This window comes from Patiria miniata, unplaced genomic scaffold (assembly GCF_015706575.1).
Source record: "Patiria miniata isolate m_02_andy unplaced genomic scaffold, ASM1570657v1 HiC_scaffold_19, whole genome shotgun sequence".
NCBI classification, from domain to species: Eukaryota; Metazoa; Echinodermata; class Asteroidea; order Valvatida; family Asterinidae; genus Patiria; species Patiria miniata.
In genome coordinates this window covers 3,307,329-3,328,147 of record NW_024037057.1, presented here as the reverse complement: position 1 = coordinate 3,328,147, position 20,819 = coordinate 3,307,329, and the positions used below count along the sequence as shown (strand labels likewise).

Here is a 20,819-nt window from a genome sequence, read left to right as displayed (position 1 = left end):
GCTGCTTTTGTGCAGTCCCGCTACCACACAAAGGCTGTGCAGTCATGCGGGCCACTTGCTCTATGTGTGGAGGAATGTCCCCATTACACCCCGTCCTTAAGGGGTTAAAGGTGTATTTTTCAAAGGCCTAAATGTACATCTACAGAACTGTAGATCCAATGATTGTAGCTTGGTATATGCCTAGACAGGGATGTGTTATGGATGAAAATTGAAGTGACATCATGATGAAGTCGTCGCATTTCATGTGGTTTCACATTGAATGGCCTATGTCTACAGAACTGGGTCCAATTTGGTTGAAACTTGGTATGTAGGTAGAGAGGGACGTGACATACAGTAGATGAAAATTGAAGTGACGTCATGATGATGTCATCAAAAGATGTCACATTATAAGGAGCATTTTTTCAAAGGCCTATATCCACAGAAGTTCAGTTTCGTTTTCCACTTCATTTCTGATCAGATGAAGCAAGTACCGTCGGCCAACCATCGCCTGACGAGGACCAGGGCGAGACAGACTCGGCATGTGATGCGGCGGAGTATTTTGAGGACACGATGAAGACGCCCACCGTGGAACAGGCTCCAGTGAGAATCTCTTTGCAATTTTCTTATTTTTCAGGATTTTTAAGATTGTTTTTGGTGATTTGGCATTGGATATGGATCATCATATCAATTTTGGTCCACTTTTTTCCTGTCTCTGTTACATCTGGCTTCTATTATTTTATAATTCTGATGCATACTTCAATGCAGTCGTCCTCCAAGAGTGATTATGAATAGCGAACTACCTACCCAACAAATAAGGCCAAAAAAAAAAAGTCTCCGGTTTCTGGTATGCGCGCGCGTCGCCGTAGCCATGCGCGTCGGCAAAATGAAAAAGTTTTTTTTCAATGAAAGATGATGTCTCAAAACCGCCAAACTCACTGGTTTGACTGGAATCCTGCTGCTGCACAATTTTAACGTGTATTTAGATGGGTTTATGATCGAGAATAAGCTTTATGTGGCCTCTCTGGACTCCCATATATTTGCACTAAGTTTAGTCGGGCACCATTTGCAGTCATCAGTCGACATTTGAAGCAAAAAAGTCAGGTAAACAAAAAAAAAAGCCGCGTCGCCACACCACTTTTTGGACAAGCTCCATACCAGAAACCGGAGACTTTTTTTTTCGGCCTAAACAATCGTTTGAGGTCATTCTTAATGATACTTGAATGGCAAATTGCAAAGTACCAAGGTAACGCGGACAGGAAAAATGTCACACTTTGAACCCTAAATTTATAGAATGACCAACACCCAAGTTTGTGTCAGAGACAATCAGATCCTGCACCCGAAATATCCCAGGTCAAGTTTCTTGCCAAAATTTGAACAAATTCTGCCGAACCAATCACAGCTGTCGTAACATTTGTCCTGATGTTTGTATCCACTTCTCAATGTTTCCTATTGGTCAGGAGGGACATCCGCTCAGCCAGTCCACCGATGAGGGCCAAGACAAGACGGAGCAAACCCCCAAGCACACCCCAGGTCAGACGCCCTCGGACTCCCCCAAGAAGACCCTACTGGAAGAGGAAGATGTAGAGGGGGTGGGGGAAGACGTGGAGGGGGAAGATAGGGAGGGGGAAGACGGGGAGGGGAGGGGGGACGTCTTTGATCCAACAGGTGACGAGCTTCAGACGGTTTTGTTAGAAGGAGAACAAGCAGCAGCTGTAAAGGAAGGTAGGATGTTTGTTTCTACAATTCCCGCTGTTCACAATGCAGTGCACCACTAAGAGTTTGACGTGGTGAGTCCATTTTTCAATTTTACGGTCAACAAAACAATGCCCGTCGTTAGACAACTTGAGCTAATTTGTTATAGATTGGGGCATAGGGTTCTGCCGCCTTACAAAAAAACGTCATATTCAAAAAAAAAGAACAGAAAAGGACAACCAGATACTCGAATCATACGCTTACGAAACTGCTGACCAGAAAAACTAACAATTTTAAACGTCCCGCGCTGTGAATTTGTCGACCATCTCCCACAATGCACTGGGAAAAATGAACTCTTCCTGGCAAACATTGTGAATCGCCTGATTTAATACTATTATACAAGCTGATCAAGAACTATTGCTGAACGAGTACTTTTGAGCAAAGTCGACCTTTGAAAGGTAGAGTAGGCTATTTGTCATTATTGTGCATTTTCTTTGTTTGCACCAACAAAGGTACTCAAAATCTAAACACGGATGCCTAATAACTAACCTAATGAAGTTTTAGCTCGGCGAATGCTGTATATTTTAAGAAAACAGAACAAACATTCCAAAGTTGGGATGCCATATTTTAAATTGTGCCCTCTCGATCTCATGACAGAGTCCCCAAATCAGAATTCAGGACATGATTCTCATTCAGATTGTCGCCCATTCACAGATTCGCCCAATTGCAAACCAACTACACATTAGATCGCATGCGGGCGGATTCACGGAAATTCCCAAAAATATGTCACTTGACACATCTTTGGAAATGGACCTTCTTTTGTTGTTTTTTCAAAATGACAGCATGCCAGAAGGAGGAATTTCACAGAGAGTTTAGTGTCATTACTATCTTTACACCAAGTAAGCTTTTTCACAATAATTTGGTCGGTTACTTTTTGGATAGCTGCAAATGATCTACTCTACCTTTAAGCTTTAAATGTTACCTTGAAATACATTTGTACCTTAAAAATTTACTGATCGTGTTATTACTGAACGAAAGATTTTGGGTACAAAACTTTGGTCCCCAAAAATCAAGCCATTGAAGCAACGACTCGTAATTACAGTGTCTACAAAACATCCTGGTGGATATTTAAGGAATGGGGGAGGAAAGTAAAGTCTGTCACAAGCCAGTGTGGCCCATCAGGCCGGCGTTTATCTCCAGTTTCAGTGGCATGAAACGACTGAGAATATTTCTATTCCCCCCTGGATGGGATGCTAGTCCATCGCAGGTTACTCCCCATCTAATACCGGTACCCATTTATACTCCTGGGTGGAGAGAGGCAGGTTGGAGTGAAGTGGCTTGCCCAGGGACACAACATATGGCCAGCAGCTGGATTCGAACCCCTGATCATTCAATCATGAGTCACAAACCCTCGCCACTTGGCCAAACTCTCCCAAGGAGTGGGAGGGTATGAATAAAGATTGTAGCTTTGTGAAGTGTGAAACCTCAAGTCTCGTTTGCTATCACCCTTCTTCCAATCGTCAAACAGAAGAGGATGACATGGAATCGCAGAGGGAAGGATATCGCTACTACATCAGGAAATGGGAGCGGGAAAAGGAAGAAGCAGAACGGAGGAAAGGTTTCAAGCACGTCCCACGCATCAACCAGGTAATTGTATTTTTATTTTATTTTATTTATTTCTGGTAATGAAACCAAGGATTCCTCAAAAGCGCCGCTAGGCACTGTAGCTCGCAAGCCTGAAGAAACCTGTAGAGAGAAGGCCATGAGAAGAAATTACAGTTTTAGAGGTGGGAGGAAAACCCATGAAGAATATTCTGGGGAAAACCACGGAATCAGGCAGGGACTGAAAACCCAATCCACATGTGGTCCGGGCAGGAATCGAACCTGGGCCATAGCGATGGAAGGCAAGGAAAGCAACCACTGCGCCGACTTGACTCTCCAGTAATTGCAATTACTTGCTGGGTTCTACAGTCCTGTAGCCATCAAAACCCTAAAAAAAAAAAGATGATTGATTCCAGTTCATGAGGATCAAAGTCACTGTTCAAATTTTGACAATTCTTTCTCTTTTTGCAGGACCAGTTTATTCAGCTGTTGAAGACGATGTACGACATGTTTGTCGACCACCCCAGGGAGCAGGAACTCTACCGAGCCATCGCCACGGTCGGCTCCTTGCTCTTCGAGCTGGGGGAGGTCGGCAAGAAGTTCAAGAAGGGAACGCCGACGGGATCCGAGCTGACCGAAAGCTTCGACGGAGGTGAGAGCTCGGAGGTCACCGCCAGTGGATCCGAAATTCCCGAAAGGTCATCAGGAGCAGAGACGGTTCCTGGGTTGATCGGGTTGAGAGGGGCTGAGGCTTCCAGCCTTGATTCCGATGATGTTGGTGAGGATAAAAAAACCGAAGCGAAAGATCTAAACTTGTCTCCAAGCTCCGGGACTGACTGGAAAGCAGGCGGAGACTCGCTTGAAATGGAATTAGCCGACGCCATGGCCGATATCCACGTCAGCCCCGACGTGGTCGCGGAAGGTGTCGATCAACCAAAAGACACGCTTCTATCCAGATCAGGGGACGCCGCCCACCAACTAAACACGGGTGCCGGGGAGTCGCCGAGTCGTGCAAAGGCGAGCCCCAGCAGACCCAAGACTCTGCCGGTCGCGGGAAACGGTGGCAGAAGCGAGCCCGCCTGGGAGATCACGTTCGAGCAGTTCCTGGCTTCCATGCTGACCGAGTCGGCCATCGTGGAGTTCTTCGAGGAGCGGCCAGACGTTCTTCGGTTGGTGGAGGGTTTCCGGCAGGGCCGGTCGCTGCAGAGACAAATGAGCGATGTCAGCATGTCATTGTAATGATGTGAATTCCTACAGTTACAACGTAGGTTTTATTTGACTATTTAATACTTCATGCAAGTGTACATTTATAAATGTAAAGAAAAAAACGCAACTGCAGAATGTGACGTTTGGGGAAGCAAGATGGCGGAATCTTTGCTTCAAGGCGCGTTATCCAAGTAGCACATAGCAGCCAGTCCATAGAGGTCAGTCAACATGCCACATAGTGTCAACTCTGGTTACTGCATGTAACAAAGTGAAGCTTTCTGTCTGCAACTTAATGGCAACTTTAATCCCGGACACATTTTTAGCGATCCCGCCTTACCGAACTCAGTACCCCTAAATGTTGTATACCATTGGAAAGCTCTTGTTCAGCAGAATCTAGATATATAAATACCTCAGTTCTTAAAAAGTCCGGCCTAATCGCTCATTTTGTTGTGACGGGTCACATATATGGACCTGGGGCCGATTTCACGAAACTCGTCTTGTCTTACAACTCACGTAAGGACTTGATACGAGCCCCCGCTCTTACATGTAGATCGATCCTAGCTACTAAGACTGATTTCACTAAACCCATCTTAAGCAAGACGCATCAAAATTACCAATGAAATTACCAATTTGATGTCTGTTTTGTGTCTGTTTTAGCGCTTCACGAAACGGTCGATGAAAAGAAACATGCAAAACCAATTTCCCGCTCCTGGACATAGAATGCAAACTTCCCCTGAAAACATTTACCTGCTCATTAAATTTCATATGCAAAGTACACCTACACAAGATTCAATAGAGTCATTAAAACCCTTATGACTAGATGACGTGCTCTCCGGTTCAAAACTCTATTTCGAGAACCCAAAGTATTTTATTTTTATTAAAAAGTCAACTAGGTGTTGGCATATAATTAAATTGTGTCAATAAGGTTATTTTAATCAAAACTGCACACGTGGCAAAATCTTTTCAAATCTGTTTCTACAGCGGTTTTCCACAAAACTATCACTCTAGGCCAACACTCGATCGTCTTTTTTGAAAATATGGTGCAGTGATTTCCAAAACAATACTTAAATTAATGCAAGTTGAAACGTTGAGACCAAAGACAAGTTGTTTTAGCGCAAGTTGATAATAAGCAGGACAAGTTCTTTTCAGAACTAAATATCTTCTAAGCAGTAGTTATTACCACATGGTGTTACCGCAAACCGAAACGATACCGATACTCCACCATGCAAAGCCTAAACTCTTATAATAAGACATGTTGAATGCATCTGAAGTTTGGTAAAATCGCGAGTTAATAAGACACGTTAGTCTTCCTTAGACACGTCGCGGCGTTTTGTGAAATCGGCCGCTTGTTTCTGTAATTGCTAATCATTTCTTAAATCAGTTGTAATTATGTGTGTGCTAGTTCGCACCTTGGCCAGTTAGAGGATGCTTGTTTGATAGTTAATTGAGCCAAATCTCTGTGTGTGAAACTAACAAGCATCTAGCAGTTTTCGACACTCAGTCTGGGCCAAATTTCACGCAGCTGCCAAAGCCGAAAATCTCGCTTAGCAAAAAGCCACAGAGTACCAGTCACAAGCCATAAACACTGATGACAGTTTGGCTGGTAACCCATTTTTGCTGTTAAGCAAATATTTCTGTGGTTGTTGGCAGCTCCGTGGAACCGGCAAAATGTAAGAATTGAAAAATGTTTAAATTATTTGCTAAATATTTACAGAATTAAATGCAAAGTCACATCCTTAATTTTGTTCAGGGGAATTGCCACATGCGGATGAGCACTCTAATTTAGTACATACCTAGTTCCAATTAACTTGGAGAAAATAACTTGCAAAATTTAATCTGCACAAAAAATGCACAATTGACAAAGTTGCGATCTTGCCTTTTTAAAAATTCTCGTAGGTTATGTTAGCTTTGTATGAAAAGCTAAGACCCTTGTTTTTTAGGATAGAAAACGCTGGCAGAAATGATGATTAAGAAAAAAATATATTCCAAAATGAACAAAACAATGTGTACAAATCTTTTGTCAGAGACTTTTAAAAACTAGAAACAATGATTACATAAAAATATATTAACAAAATCTCAATTTGTATAAAATGTATCAAAACAGTCCAAATTTGTTTAAAATGAGTAGAAATCAATTTTGCATATAGAGATCGCAGTTTTAGAGATTTCAAGATGAAGTTGCAGGACCCAATTTTCAGGCAAAATTACATCCAATGACATCCGTGGCGGTTTGTAATTGATCAGATTATGACACAAAGTGCAATGTAGATGTAAAAAGCTTTCTTAAATTGCCAGTTATTATTTTTTTTCTTCTTTGAATTAAGTAATGATTGTAGTCAATCCGTCGTCAGTAGCTGTTGCTTAAACTTAGAAGAATATTTCTGCAAGTTGCAAGTTAGGCCATCTTTAATTATATAACTGACATAGAGATCCTTGTCATTTGATTAGTTTAACTTACATCACGTGGCATTCGTTATTGCTCCCATTCACGCCGGGGCTCAAAAAGTGCTATCCGCCCATGGGGAATGGGATTTACTATTCAACAGTTAGGATCATTCTTGTTCCATGGCGCGGTATGTGTGTGCAAATGCATGCTGGTGTGAGCGTTGCGCGTAGCGCGTATTGTTCCCAAGAGCCAGTAGCTACAGAGTTGGGTTCAAACATTTCGTGAAGGGGTGGTTTGGAAGAGAGAAATACATTTCCAACCAATTTTGTTAATAGAAGTTCATTTTAACTAAATCAAATGACAAGGATCTGTATGTCAGTTATATAGAACAAATATTGTGTGGCTGTATATTGTGAAATGGGAGGAATAGTATCGCTCGGTAAAATCTGGACTTTTCCATTTCACTCGGTTTCGCTTCCTGAAATAGAAGTCTAGATTTTTACCTTGCGATAATATTCCTCCCATTCCACTCAGAGCCTCCGAATATTTGTATAACATAGCTATGTCACAGTTGACAAATGTATTCCTTGACCAAGAGGCCTTTAAAGAGGGGGAGGGGGGGATTTTTTTTGGTTGGTTGGGGGGGGGGGGGGGTACAGGGGTCATGGGACCAACCAACCCCAAAAACAGTTGAGTTCGTGACATCACGCAGCTGAAATCGGCTGAGTGAAAACGTGTCCCGGATGCTGATTTCGGGCACAATTCAAAACTTGACTCTGCAAATTTTGAATTGATATCAGATTCTAGAAGTTTTTTTTTTTCACGGAATAAACAGCACTCACGGATCTAAAACTTCATCAATTTAGTTTAGTTTAGCACTTTTGTTGCTTCAAACGAAAAACAAAAGCACAAATGACAAATGATGTAGTTACCCAACCATTAAAAAAAATGGATAAAGTTGCAATTTCTGAGGCAAATTATGAAAGTTTTTGGAAATTTAACAAGAAGAAATGTTTTGAAATGTCGTAAAAATCAAGACAAGAAAATTTTGGAGTTTGCTCGGATACGTATTTCAAAGTTTTGAAAACGAAAAGCAGACAAACATTTGTCAAATTATGCTTTGCCAAAGCATCGGATCTTGGGACAATTTTAGTAGTCTTACTGTGAACTACTGTGAATGCTTTATATGTTGTCTCACTCTGTATATTTCTTTGAATATGTACAAAAAAAATAACTATTAAAAATATTATTTTGAAATGTAGAAATTTTGTTAACCTGGGGTCGGGGTTGTAGAGCAGCAGAACAAAAGAACTTTTTTTGGGGGGGGATTAATTATCAGCATTTATTTGGTTTGCAAACGGTGTAAATATTAAAGTAATGATTTTTTGGAATCATGTGTAGCAGAATAAACCCTGTGTGCTTTTTATATTTATCAATCTCTTCACAACAAAGTTCCAAGGAGTAATGTATGAAAAGCAGTGTATTATTTTCATGTAGGCAGTGAAAGATATATCTCATAAACAAGAAAAGTGAGCATCAAAAAGTGAAGATTTATTGAGTAGTCCCTGTTTATTGAAATATATTGGACATGCAGAAACAATCTATTGGTGTATTGTATGAACTATCTCTCAGAACATTTGTTTTAAAGCAAGCTCCGACAAAATGTGGTGATCGTGTAGTTCAGGACACCTCTAATGTTTTACAAGTTCCGTTCATGAGTCAAACCCTGCCCTCTTTCTACAACAATTACTAATTGTTGTAGAAAGACTGTTTGTCTCTGGAATGCAAGGTCACTGTGTCATGTGACCTACTTGTGGCCCATTAGCAGCCAGCTTATTAACATAATCCTCCTGACAAAGTTTCTTATAGAGACCCCCTACCAAGTTCTTACTCAAAGGGTTTCTTATAAGAATTCTTAAACATTCTGACTCAAACTTTGGTCTCTTATAAGAATTCCTCAGCAACAATAAGAAGCTATCAGAAGATATTCTGACTTGAAAATATGTTATAAGAATCTTAACATATTCTTACTCACTTGTAAGAATCTTATAAGATTCTTACTCATTTACAAGAATCTTATAAGATTCTTATAAGAACCTTATAAGATCTTATAAGTTAAAATGGTACGGGAAGCTAGCTGATAATCAACATGGTATCTCAGCGAACTATTTAGATGATTCCAAACACATATAGTGACTTTTCCTGCTTGTATCATCGCCAAATGTTTAGGTATTATGTCCAAGAACGTAAAGGGTCTTTTCATTCTCTTATACATGTCATATGAAACAGGGTCCTAAACTACACGACCGCCCAAAATGTATTGGTCAACTATCCACCATGACCATTTCTGCTGAAAGATTTCTGTGAAAATGCAAAAGGTTGCAGGCGGGTATAAAGGCAAGAAATTACGTGGGCCAAATCATGATTTTGCATGCCCTCACATTTTTTTTTTTGCTATTAGAGCATTTTGTGGGCCCTGAACTTGTGGGTTTGTAAAAAAAAGAGTTGTGGAAGCCGTGAAAAGGATTGTTCCTAGTTCTGTGAAATTCGGATGAAATTGGGTCTTCTAGGTGTGTGGGCATCATTTCTCAATGATGATTGTCTTCACGACTAAGTTTGGGGGGATCATATTTGGATGGAAAATTCCCCCAAAAGTCATCTGATTACCCCCCAAAAATGAACAGAAAATGAAAGATGATGAAATCAGTTTCAATTTGATGTGTGTCTCAATCACCTTGGAGAGTTTTGAGTATTTTCCTTATTTTTTTTGAAGTGGGGGATTTATAACAGCACAGAACAAGAAACAGGTCTGCTGTGCATGCATCAGACAACGTATCTAATTTCTGGTCCGCAACCCGGGGTAAGAGCGCCACCAATTGTTGTGGTTTAACCAATTCAACATGGCTGCGCCCATGTCCAGGTTGCGTGTGGTGGAATTCTACAGCGGGATCGGAGGAATGCACTACGCAGTTAAAGGTTTGTTGTTGTTTTAAATATTGATAGTATGATAGTAAAGTTAAGTTATAAACTGGACCGACAGCTTAAGCAAAGGACCGTCACTTCTAGCCCGACTGCATCTGGCCGTACACGGTACAGTACGTACTATCGCAAGCTCTGACTTCATTAGCCTAGCTGGAGTTACCCAGCCCTGAGTTTTATCATTGGGTTGTCTATAAGGGCTGGAGCGAATTTATCCCGTAACTTGTAGTATTTGCAAAATTTTTTGGAAAATGTTCAATTTTGTCCCCGTTACACACTAATTGCAACTGCAACTCACCCCAAACTTGCCTGGAATAACCATTACACAGGTCCTTGAAGTAAAAAACGATCCACGATGAAGATTCAGCCTACAATTGCAGTGAAAACAGGAGGAATAACCGCTAACTTGACAACCTTGCTGGATTGGCCAGGACCGCCATTGGTTTGTGCACAAAAAAAATTGTGTACAATGAATGGCGGTCGATTAACAGGCACAGAGAGAGCGATCGCTGTCAACTAGGCCTACTCGTTTTTGCCGGCTGCGCTGGCTGTTGGAAGCGTAACACCCGATGACTGTTTCATGCACTAATATGAGGTTTACCACTCGCATCACAGCTTTGGTACTGGAACCGCAACCAATAGTGCATGAAACAGTCATCGGGTGTTACGCTTCCGCGTGACGTCATGCGCCAACAGCCAGCGCAGCCGGCAAAAACGAGTAGTTGAATGTGCATTATTTAGTTCATGACCTCGTGTTTGTATGGCCAGCCGCGCCGCGCGCCCGACAAACGTCATAAACTATGATGCATATTCATTATCTTACCCAAGCACGCTCGCATAATGCATACATTACAACGCGGCCGCCATTTTGAAATCGCATGGAGGACATTTTCAGGACGATATTTGTGGAAGATGATGACTAAAAGTCGTCTTTTGGCCAGATGGATGAAAATATTGAGACCAAAGATCGTTTTTTCGAAAAGGTATGAGTTGCTCTATGACTAAGAACCTTAACTTTGGAAATTTGTGTCCTTGATGAAAAGATAATCTCGATCAAAATCTGTAGCAAAATCGCTACATCAGCGGGGAAAAAAATTCAGTCTTTTTGGAAGCATTGAGCGTCTGGCCGTACTACAGAGCTTGCGATAGTACTGTACGGCCAGACGCAGTCGGGCTAGCTCTGACTCTGAGCTTGCGATCATAGTAGTACTACTTTAGTAGTACTGTACAGCCAGATGCGGTCACTTCCAAAATTACTTTTGCAACCTCGGACAGTCTTCTTGTTTAACTCCATGTTTTGGTATGATCAGTAATTGGTAAACTGGATAGTGGATTTGGAAAAAAATGCAAATTTTCTAGGCAGTGTATATTTTGCCGGAGACGGCAAACCTTTAGTAATCGTTAGTTTGCCGGATATGCACTGAACATGCGCAGTTACTGTTTTTTTGTACTTAAACATTTTCCGGTGACAAGTTTTAGTCTGGCTCCATGCCAAATTTATCGTTGTTACCTCGTATTCACAAGATGGGATTCAGACCATTTTATAATTTCGGACTTTATTTCCCTTTTAAAAAAAATCCTCCAGAGCCACAAATCTGAAAAAGAAAATGTAATACTCTGCAAAAAATGTTTGAGACATGTTAAAATAATAAAAGAAGAATATTCTTATTTATTTGGGGATGAGAAAAAAAAACTTAAAAATGTGGTGCGGTCGGAATCGAACGCGATTCATCCCGCTTACTAGAGCCTTTGCTTAACCATTACACCAAACGTGCTACACAACTTTTGGTGGGAATTTAATACATCTTATAATTCAGCCCTATTTTAAAGAGTACAGCGCCCTCTGTTGATATGGATTGCCACCGGCAAACCTTTAGTAATCGTTAGTTTGCCATCATTACCTCCGGCAAAATATCCACTATCAATTTTCTACATGTACCTGATTCACCAGTTGGAGTCGTGCAAATCTAAAAAGATTCTCAGCACAGTCTTTATTCTCGGAAAGAATGTTGCAACCTGACGCTACTTCAGCGGTTGTCTACAAAGTCTGTGGAGAGCCAAGAATTTTTTTAAGCATGTTAAGTATTTCCTAACAAAATTGAAAATGTATTTCAGTCCCAGATTCATGTCTCATCGTCATTTTTGCAATGACTGACCTTCCTTGAGATGATATATGAAGTAAAAAGCAGCGTCAGGGTGCAGCATTCTTTCCTTAATCTCTTATGTGGAGTGGGGTCTACACTTTCACCAAATGCATATCAACGCTGATTGCTTATATTTGCCATTCCGTTGCGTTATTTCAGAAAGCCATCTAGATCATGCCTCAGTCATATCAGTGGTTGCTGCCATTGACATCAACGATCTTGCCAACAAGGTGTACAAACACAACTTCCCAAATGTGAACCTCATGCAAAGGAACATCCAGGTAAAATACAGTTTTTCTCTTCTGCTTATTAATTCATTCATTTAATTTTGCCTTGTGTATCTAAGGGTGGTGGCATCAATGTTTTCTCAAATGCTGGACTTCGAAGAGCCAGTATTCCTTTATGGCCTCTGACAAGTTCCCCTTGAACAAAGACATTGAGAGGGCTGCCAACTTTGAGTAAGAAGTGAGAGAGAGAATTTGGTGATGGAGCTTGATCAGAAGGAACCATGCTTTTGCGTGCGTGGGCCTGCTTAAAGGGAATATACAACATTTGCAAACATCGAAAAATAAAACTACCAAGTTTTTGCAAAATACCTTAATAGGATGTTGGTAAATGACAATCTAAAGCATCCTGTAAAATTATGGCACCTGGTATACTGTCATTTTCAAGAAAAGTGGTATTTTTGTATCAATTTCCAACGCTGATCGGCCGATCAGCGTTGGAAACAACTGGCTTTTTTTCAAATACTGGCCCCAATTGACCATTGCACTTGTTTGCAATCGATTACAAACCTATGAACGGGTACGAGCCAGCTAGACTGGTTCCCTGACCTTACAATTCCCCAATGTATGTAAACTGCTCTGTTTCTTCTTATATGGAGTCAGGGAACCAGACTACAGGAAAATGATCGTTTTTCTTGATTTTTATAGCATTTTCGAACCCAAAACCTCCAAAAAGTCATTGTAACTATATTTACTTTATATTTCCAACCCCCCAATTCCATCCATTTCTGAAAATTACAGCAAAAGCAAATGATGTATATTCCCTTTAAGGGTCCCGAAAAAAGTTGATTGTAGACGCTCGATGGTGCAATCTGAGGCAATTTATGACCACTTTAATCAATGTTTTTGAGCAAAACATCATGATTTAAACATCATTTTGGAGTTTTATTTATTTCTTTATTATTTATTTTTTTGCGTGAGAAAAATCCCGTTTGGGCGAGAGAGCGTGAGAATTACCTTAAATGCGTGAGTAACACGCTCAATGCGTGAAAGTTGGCAGCCCTGCATTGACTAAATGGGGAACTGCCAACATAGGGCTGGATAGCTCAGTTGGAAGAGCACCGGAACGGTTATCTGGAGGTCGCAGGTTCAAAGCGCGCTGCAGTCAACTTCTTTGTTCAACCTTAATTTGGTTTTTTTTATTTGACAGTCGATCACATTAGAGGAGTTTAATGAGTGGGATGCGGACATATTTCTGATGAGCCCTCCGTGCCAGCCATTTACAAGGTAATGATGCGCTGCGGTGGGATGTTGGTCTCAGCATAGAGCAAGGACCCAAGGAGTTCGTACTCCAAGACTTCAAAAGTAAAATGATGGTCGCCGTGCTCGAAAGCTACAATAGAATGCACCTGGCGGCAGCTTGCTCAGTCGCTCACTACGCTAATCTCAACACAATAGAGATCCGCGCTCACTAATGCCAAAAAAGGAGTTTGCATGGCTTCGTAGACAGTACCATGGTAAATACGCATGCGCAGTTGTCATACATCGCTAAAAATGAATGATTTTGAAGTGTTTGTTCGGAGTTGGCTAATACTGGCTTACAATGTGGTCAACATCACTGAAACAATCATTTCATGAAGAACAAAATGCTCTGTACTTTTAGTGTGAAAACTTGTGAAATTTTCCAAAAAAACACATTTCATCAATGCTATATTGCCAATTAAAATGTCTGAAAATACATGAAAACTTATCTGAAAGAAATCCAATTTATCTCCAAATTACAGGGACAGATAACGCTTTTAAGCACCAACAACTGCACATTGCTAACTTGAGTTCATAACTCACATCTAACAACTGCGCAGTTGTAAAAACCTATCTTGTCGTAAAATATATTTTTCAAAAAAGAGCAGCGACGTGACATGACTTATTATGCAGCATATAGGGAGGTTGTTGGTTACCAACTAAAAAGGCGGCGATGATCATCGTGTTCAAAGGCCGCTGGCATTCACGCTTTGAATGGTCGAGGCTTGCGGTCACAGTGCTGTAGCTATAGACATTCCCGAGGGATTGGTATGTTAATGGTCAAAATGTAAATCGCCCAAGAGTTCTGACTCCTTGGGTCCTTGCTCTATGGTCTCAGTGACACGGGGGGAGCTGAGGAACCTAATGCTGGATAGGGATGAGTGGAGGGCGGCGACCAAGTCCCGAGTTGGTGTAGGCTAGGCTGCACCCTCGCAATGCATCGCATTGATAATGTACTTTTATAACAATTTCTGCCACAGTCTCTAAGCGCTTCACAATTATTACCCCTGTTCACATTGCCATGAGACTGGTTTCTGCAGCAGCTCAAGATCAGTGCATTCTGATCTCGACCTTCACAGGTACCCATTTATACTCCTGGGTTGGGAGAGGCAATTGTAGTAAAATGTCTTGCCCAAAAACACAAGCACCGTGTTGGCGGTCAGGGTTCGAACCCAGGTATCACAAGTCCGACACCATAACTGTTGGCCCACCACTGGACCACTCATCATTTTCGGACAGAGACTCAAAACTGAGTACAAAATCTTTCAGAGAACTTCACATAAGTTGCAGGAGCAGGAAAATTTGCCTTTTAAAAGCTCAACAAAATAGGTCTGTTAAAAAAGCCTGCAAGAATGATTGGCCCAAAAGAGGAGTAAAATTATATAATGGCTTTTTGGTAGTTGACAGGACAATGCCATTCATTCATTGAAGACATGTGGTTGTACTTGTCCATTTACAAAAACTAGAATAATAGCATCAGTATTGGTCCTATAAAAGGCACCGCGCATCATTATTACCCCTGCTCACCGAGCCCATAAAAACAATCCAATGACCGTTTCAACTCTGCCGGGGAATAGTGAGCTCGATGCTGCCGTTTCGATGCAAAGCAGCTAAACCACCCGCAATAACCATCTCTGCCGTCACTGGTACCCATTCACTCCTGGGTAGGTCAGGGTAGATGCAATTAGTGTAAAGTGCCTTGCCCAAGGACACACGTACCACAGATCCTAGCTGGACTCGAACCCACAACCTGCAACATTACCCACAGATCTTGAATTTGATGCTCCAGACCACGAGGCCACGACGCTTCACTGAAAAACTTTGTTCAGGTTTTTACTGACAAGCTAGTCGAAGGGTGAATCAATCTGCTGGGTAGTTTACTTTGACAATAGTTATCTGTGATAAGTCATGATTCTGCTGGGGTTTTTGTTTCAGGGTCGGACTGAAAGGTGATATCAATGATCCGCGCACTCAAAGCTTCTTCCATCTACTAGAAATGCTGCCACGGTGAGTGCTGGACATGATAGTTTTCCTATATTGATATGATTTCCACTTGTTTTCTCCTTTTACCTTCCCAAGATTTCCTCCATATTCTGCATTTTGTACTTCCGCTGTAATTCCATCCTCTCCATAGATCTTATCTGTATGTATTTAAAGGTACAGTCCATCATTTGTAATTTGTGCATTTTGTTCGTTTGAAGCAACAAAAGTGCTCAAAATCTAAAGGAGGGTCCTGAACAACTAACCTGATGAAGTTTCAGCTCAGCTTCAGCTGTACATTTTGAGCAAAACAACATTCTAGGATCTCGATTTCAAATCAAAAGTTGCTGAATCATGTTTTGAATTGGGCCTGAATTCAGCGTCCGAGACACGTTCTCACTGAGCCGATTGCAGGTATGCGATGTCGCGCACTGATCCGACAAATTATAGCAACCGCGCGCGCGTGTGCGTCGTGCCAACGCTTGCGCACGCTTCGCCGAATAAAAAAACAAACTACTAACGGAAATTTCCAACGATGCTTCTTAAGACACACCGTTGGAAAGTCCTTTTTTCGTTGATTTCTTCAAAATGACAGCTTGCCAGAAAGAATAATTTCACAGGGAGTTTAGTCTTCTTACTATCTTTCAACCAAGTATGTTTTTCAACAATAATTACGCCAGTCACTTTTTGGATAGCTGCAAATGATGAACTCTGACTTAAGTGATTTTTCTAACTCCGTGTGAATTCATGTTCTTCCACTCTTGTCAAAGCTTGGCCAAACTGCCCAACTACATTCTTGTGGAGAACGTTCAAGGGTTTGAAACATCACATACAAGGTATGTTGGTTCTTCATTTTTTTAATGGTCACATGTTCACACCCTGAATTTAACTTTCATTATAAAGTGGTTCAGATTCCCTTTAAAGGGAATTTACATCATTGGCTTTTGCTGTAATTTTCAGAAATGAACTGTTTGAGGGGTTAGCATAATAGATCAAATATTGTTACATTGACATGTTTGAAGTTTTGTGTTCGAAAATGCTGGAAAAACCAAGAGAAACAAAAGTGTTCAAGTAGTCTGGTTCCCTGACTCCACTAAAGATAAAACGGATCAATTTATAGATGCTGGAAAGGATAGGGAACCAGTTTTAATAGCTGGCCTGCACCCGTTCCTGAACATGTAACCAATAGCAAACAAACTTTGGACTGAAAAAAAAATGGTAAATTTGGAGCAGTAATTCAAAAATAGTTAGGTTTTTCCAACGGTGGTTGGCCGACCACCGTTGGAAATGTATACAAAAATGCCATTTTCTTGAAAATGACTTCACACCAGGTGCCATAATTTTACAGGATGCTTAAGACTGTCATTTACCAACATCCTAGCAAGATAATTCGTAAAAACTTGGTAGTTTTATTTTTTTTCGATGTTTGCAAATGTTGTATATTCCCTTTAAAATTGTAACACATCCAAAACAAAAGTCCCACCTTTTTTAAAAATTGTCTTGTTATTGACTTAAATACAGGAACCACCTTGTGCAGACACTGGCGCAGTGCAAGTATACTTACCAGGTTTGTTGAGTTTGTCATTTTAGCCTCCACACATGGGCGTCGTCAGGATGGGGCAAGCCCCCCCCCCCCCTCCCCCCCCCCCCACCCTCAAATTTATCACATTTATCAAATCAAATTTCCTTCACTCAATGATAAGGCCACCCAAAAAGTCTTCGGTTTCTGGTATGGAGCTTGCCCCAAACGTGGTGGGGCGACACATTTTTTTTTTTCCTTCAAATCTCGGCCGATGTTGCAGATGACGCTTCGATCCCCCTTCAGAGTGCAGCTTGAGGTGACCTCAGTAAGGCCATAAGGCTTGAGAATTCTGCATCCACGTACGATCTCGACCGATAAGAATATTCTTTGGGAAATTTTGATAGTCAAGACAAAAATCAGAGAAAACGGTAACATCAGACCATACAGCGACATCGACATCGTGCATGTGCTGCCAGGCTGGTCATTAGTCTGCTCCCTTACACTTTGTGCTAATTAAAAAACGTTTACAGGTTACGGGATACACCAGCATCGCTCCCTCAGTCTGGCTTCCAGATGCACAATTACAAAATTACAACACCGTCTGCAAAAGGTGCCTGTCTAAATTTAGTGCAAAATATATGGGAGCCCAGAGAGGCCGCATAAAGCTTATACTCGATCATAACCCCATCTAAAAACATGTTAAAATTGTGCAGCAGCAGGATTCCCGTCGAACCAGTGAGTTTGGCGGTGTTGATAAGAAAAAAAACCTTTTAATTTGGCCGACACGCTTGGCTACGGCAATGCGCGTGCAGACCAGAAAACCTTTTGGCCTAAAGTCATTTTCAAGGTATAGTTGTATGCAATCGATCTTTCAGCTATCATCATTTCATTGGACACACGTTTAAGGGCCAAAAAGGATGCATTCTGGTCGAAAGTGCTTCTTTAATTTCTTCGCTCTCTTCTTTATCCTGCGACAGGAGTTTCTTCTGTCTCCAACCCACTTCGGTATCCCCAATCAGCGCCTGCGCTACTTCCTCCTCGCAAAACGTCGCCCTCTAGTGTTCAACCCCGTCAACATTTCGCAACTCGAGCACCAGAGCTTGCAAAAGCAACAGCTTAAAACTTGTGATCCAGTTTCGGATTTTGGAAGTAAAAGTCCCGAAGAAGGCACCAATGAACGATTTGCCGCGACTTCAAACTCTGATAGCCACTTGGAAGTAGATGAACGTGAAAGAAAACATTGCAGATGTTGCGACATTGTCGACACCGGGTCGAAAACCCACACTTGCAAATATGAAGCGCAGGAATCCGAAATCTCAGGTCATCATGAAGGAAGTTGCTCAAGTGAAATCACAAACAGAAGAGTACCCAGTAGTCCCCAAACAGGGCCAGTTTCTGGACTTCTAAGAGCAGAAGCTGTCTGCGAAGAATCCACATCATCTTGTAAGGAGGCTGTGAGCGAAGACATTTCGGGTCACGAAGGAAGTCGCTCAGATACAATTTCAAACAGCAAAGAGGACAGTTCAGCTGGAGTTGTAGCGGTTTCCACTCGTCCTTCGACAGAAGATTGTCAGGAAGATGTTGGTTTATCCAGTTGTGAATGTGTAAGTGAGAGACAAGCAGATCGGGGTAGCAGTGATGAGATTGCTCAATGTACGACTGACAGAGGTTCCCTGGCTGCGCAAGCTTGCTTGCTCACGCTACAACCCAAAGAGTGTGATGAGCCAAGCTCTCAAAGAACGAACGATGAAAAGGAGTTTTCTTGCAAGATTGTGGGCGACTATGTGGAGAATCTCCCAGCGGAGGTGGTAGAGCAGCTCCTCCTTCCTGACCGACTGCTGAAGAGGTTCGCCCGCATCGTCGACGTCGTCACGGCGACCGACTGCCGCACGAGATGCTTCACAAAGGCGTGAGTAAAAACTTACCTAACAGTAATTGTAGGGGCAAGGTTTCATTCAAATTAAAGTTTTTAGGTAATGAGGGCCCTCTAATAATGGGTAAAAACATAAGTGAATCCAAGGTAATTTGCACAAGTTTTCATGTTGCTAAGGTTCAAAATTTACTTTTAACAAACATTGATATTAAAATTTAGGTTAAAAAAAAAGGGGGGGGGGGAAATGCGACACATATGGCTATGCTACCCATATCTGATACGCCCTGAATCCAAGCTAATGTATGTGTGAGGTTTGCTTGGAATTTTCTGGGTAGCGCTGCCAAAGTTCTCAAGGCTGGACTTGATTCGTCATAGTTGTAATCTCTACTGCCGCAGTGGCTTGACTGCATGTGCCAGGGACAGGCTGAATTAGGGGGAAAAGGCCAAGCCTGTCATCGACCAAGACTAAAAGGGAACAAAGAAAAGAGTTGAGAAAATGACTATAACCACTCATCTCTTATATTCAACAGATATGGTCGTTATGTTGAAGGCACCGGTTCCATGCTTCAAATGAACACTACCACAAAAGTGAGTTCAGTTTTCAGTTTTTTTCCTGGAATTTGTCAAAATCCAAGATTTTATGGCAGTCTGAATTATTTTGTCCAGACTTTTACTCTCGGCAACGAATTATGAAAATGTAAAACACCAGAGGCACTTAAATTTAAAAACTGTAATATTAAACTAATGCATTTGTTTGTAGGGGACATCTCTCTTGAAGCATTGTCAGAAAGACATTGAGAGGATCACGGAGAAGTACCTTGACCAGCTGAAGTGTCTTAGAATCCGATATTTCACCCCGAGAGAGATAACCAACTTGCATCACTTTCCAGAAGCGTTTGGTAAGGTGCTAAAACCACGCAAGACATTATTGAGATACGGGATACAATTTTCACCAACATTTTTAATATTGAGGGTTGAGAAAGGAGGATCATGTAGGTCTCTCTCAAAGACGACCATCTCTGTAGAAGAAGCTCAACTGCGTGTTTTACGTTTTAGCACGCATTGGCAATGTTTAAAATGTTCTAAACACGCGCGCTTGTGCTCGAAATGTGCTCAAAATACGACGCGTTGCTATGCGCGTTAAGCAAGCTGACGCTCAAAATGCCAGTGCACTTGGCTGGTCTGTAGGAAATGACGTGATTTGAGAGAAACCTATATTAAAGTACATGTAGTCGTCTAGGCCCGTACTTAATACTTCATTTTCCTTTTCTTGTTCCTTGTATCTGTTGCAGTTTTTCCAGCCGAGCTGACTAGAAAGCAGCGATACCGTTGCCTTGGCAACAGCCTGAATGTTCACGTTGTGGCCGTTCTCCTTAGATACATGGTTACTGAGCGTGCCCGCTGACTTTCTACATTTGTAATTACTTGACAGAACGAGACTTTCTACATTTGCAATTACTTGACAGAATGAGAATTTAATGTTTAACGTGTACTTGTATCAGTAAGGGCCCAACTCAATTCATATCTGGGAAGAGTTCCAGACAAATTGCGGGTAGAATCATTCAATTTGTCGGGGAAAAAGCTGCGTATTTGTCACGGACATGTTCCGGGGGAGTTTTCATTAGCAACTGCTTGAATCACCAATACTGATAACTTCATTGTGGGGAAGTTGTTAGGAATTCTGCAACTTATACCTGATGCAATGTCCACAAGTTGTCCGGAACTAGTACTGGATATGAATTCGGGCGATTCACAATGCAGAGTGCCACCAATAGTTTGCCACAGAGAGTTCATTTTTCCCAGTGCATTGTGGGAGATGGTCGACAAATTCGCAGCACGGTACATTTGAAATTGTTCGTTTTTTCCCGGTCAGTAGTTTCGTATTAAAGCGTATGATTCGAGTATATGTTTGGCCTTTTCTTTTCTTTGT

General features: G+C 41.6%; 2 protein-coding genes across 3 annotated transcripts in view; both read left to right on the top strand.

Annotated features, from left to right (window-relative positions):
* Positions 1 to 6,752, top strand: part of LOC119725337 (TBC1 domain family member 9-like) — a 42,948-nt gene extending 36,196 nt beyond the window's left edge. For both annotated transcript variants that reach the window (XM_038196733.1, XM_038196732.1), the window contains 4 exons: positions 458 to 579; positions 1,437 to 1,701; positions 3,200 to 3,318; positions 3,745 to 6,752. In XM_038196733.1, coding sequence (XP_038052661.1) covers positions 458 to 579; positions 1,437 to 1,701; positions 3,200 to 3,318; positions 3,745 to 4,512 — 1,274 coding nt within the window. In that variant the 3' untranslated portion in view covers positions 4,513 to 6,752. The remainder of the gene's footprint in view (positions 1 to 457; positions 580 to 1,436; positions 1,702 to 3,199; positions 3,319 to 3,744) is intronic.
* Positions 6,753 to 9,685: 2,933 nt separating this feature from the next.
* Positions 9,686 to 20,399, top strand: LOC119725336 (tRNA (cytosine(38)-C(5))-methyltransferase-like). The gene is made up of 10 exons (XM_038196731.1): positions 9,686 to 9,841; positions 12,148 to 12,269; positions 13,423 to 13,499; positions 15,450 to 15,521; positions 16,265 to 16,330; positions 17,016 to 17,061; positions 17,994 to 18,925; positions 19,420 to 19,477; positions 19,650 to 19,788; positions 20,182 to 20,399. The coding sequence occupies exons 1-10, from the start codon at positions 9,766 to 9,768 to the stop codon at positions 20,292 to 20,294; spliced, it is 1,701 nt and encodes a 566-aa protein (XP_038052659.1). The 5' UTR covers positions 9,686 to 9,765; the 3' UTR covers positions 20,295 to 20,399.
* The last annotated feature ends 420 nt before the right edge of the window (positions 20,400 to 20,819 follow it).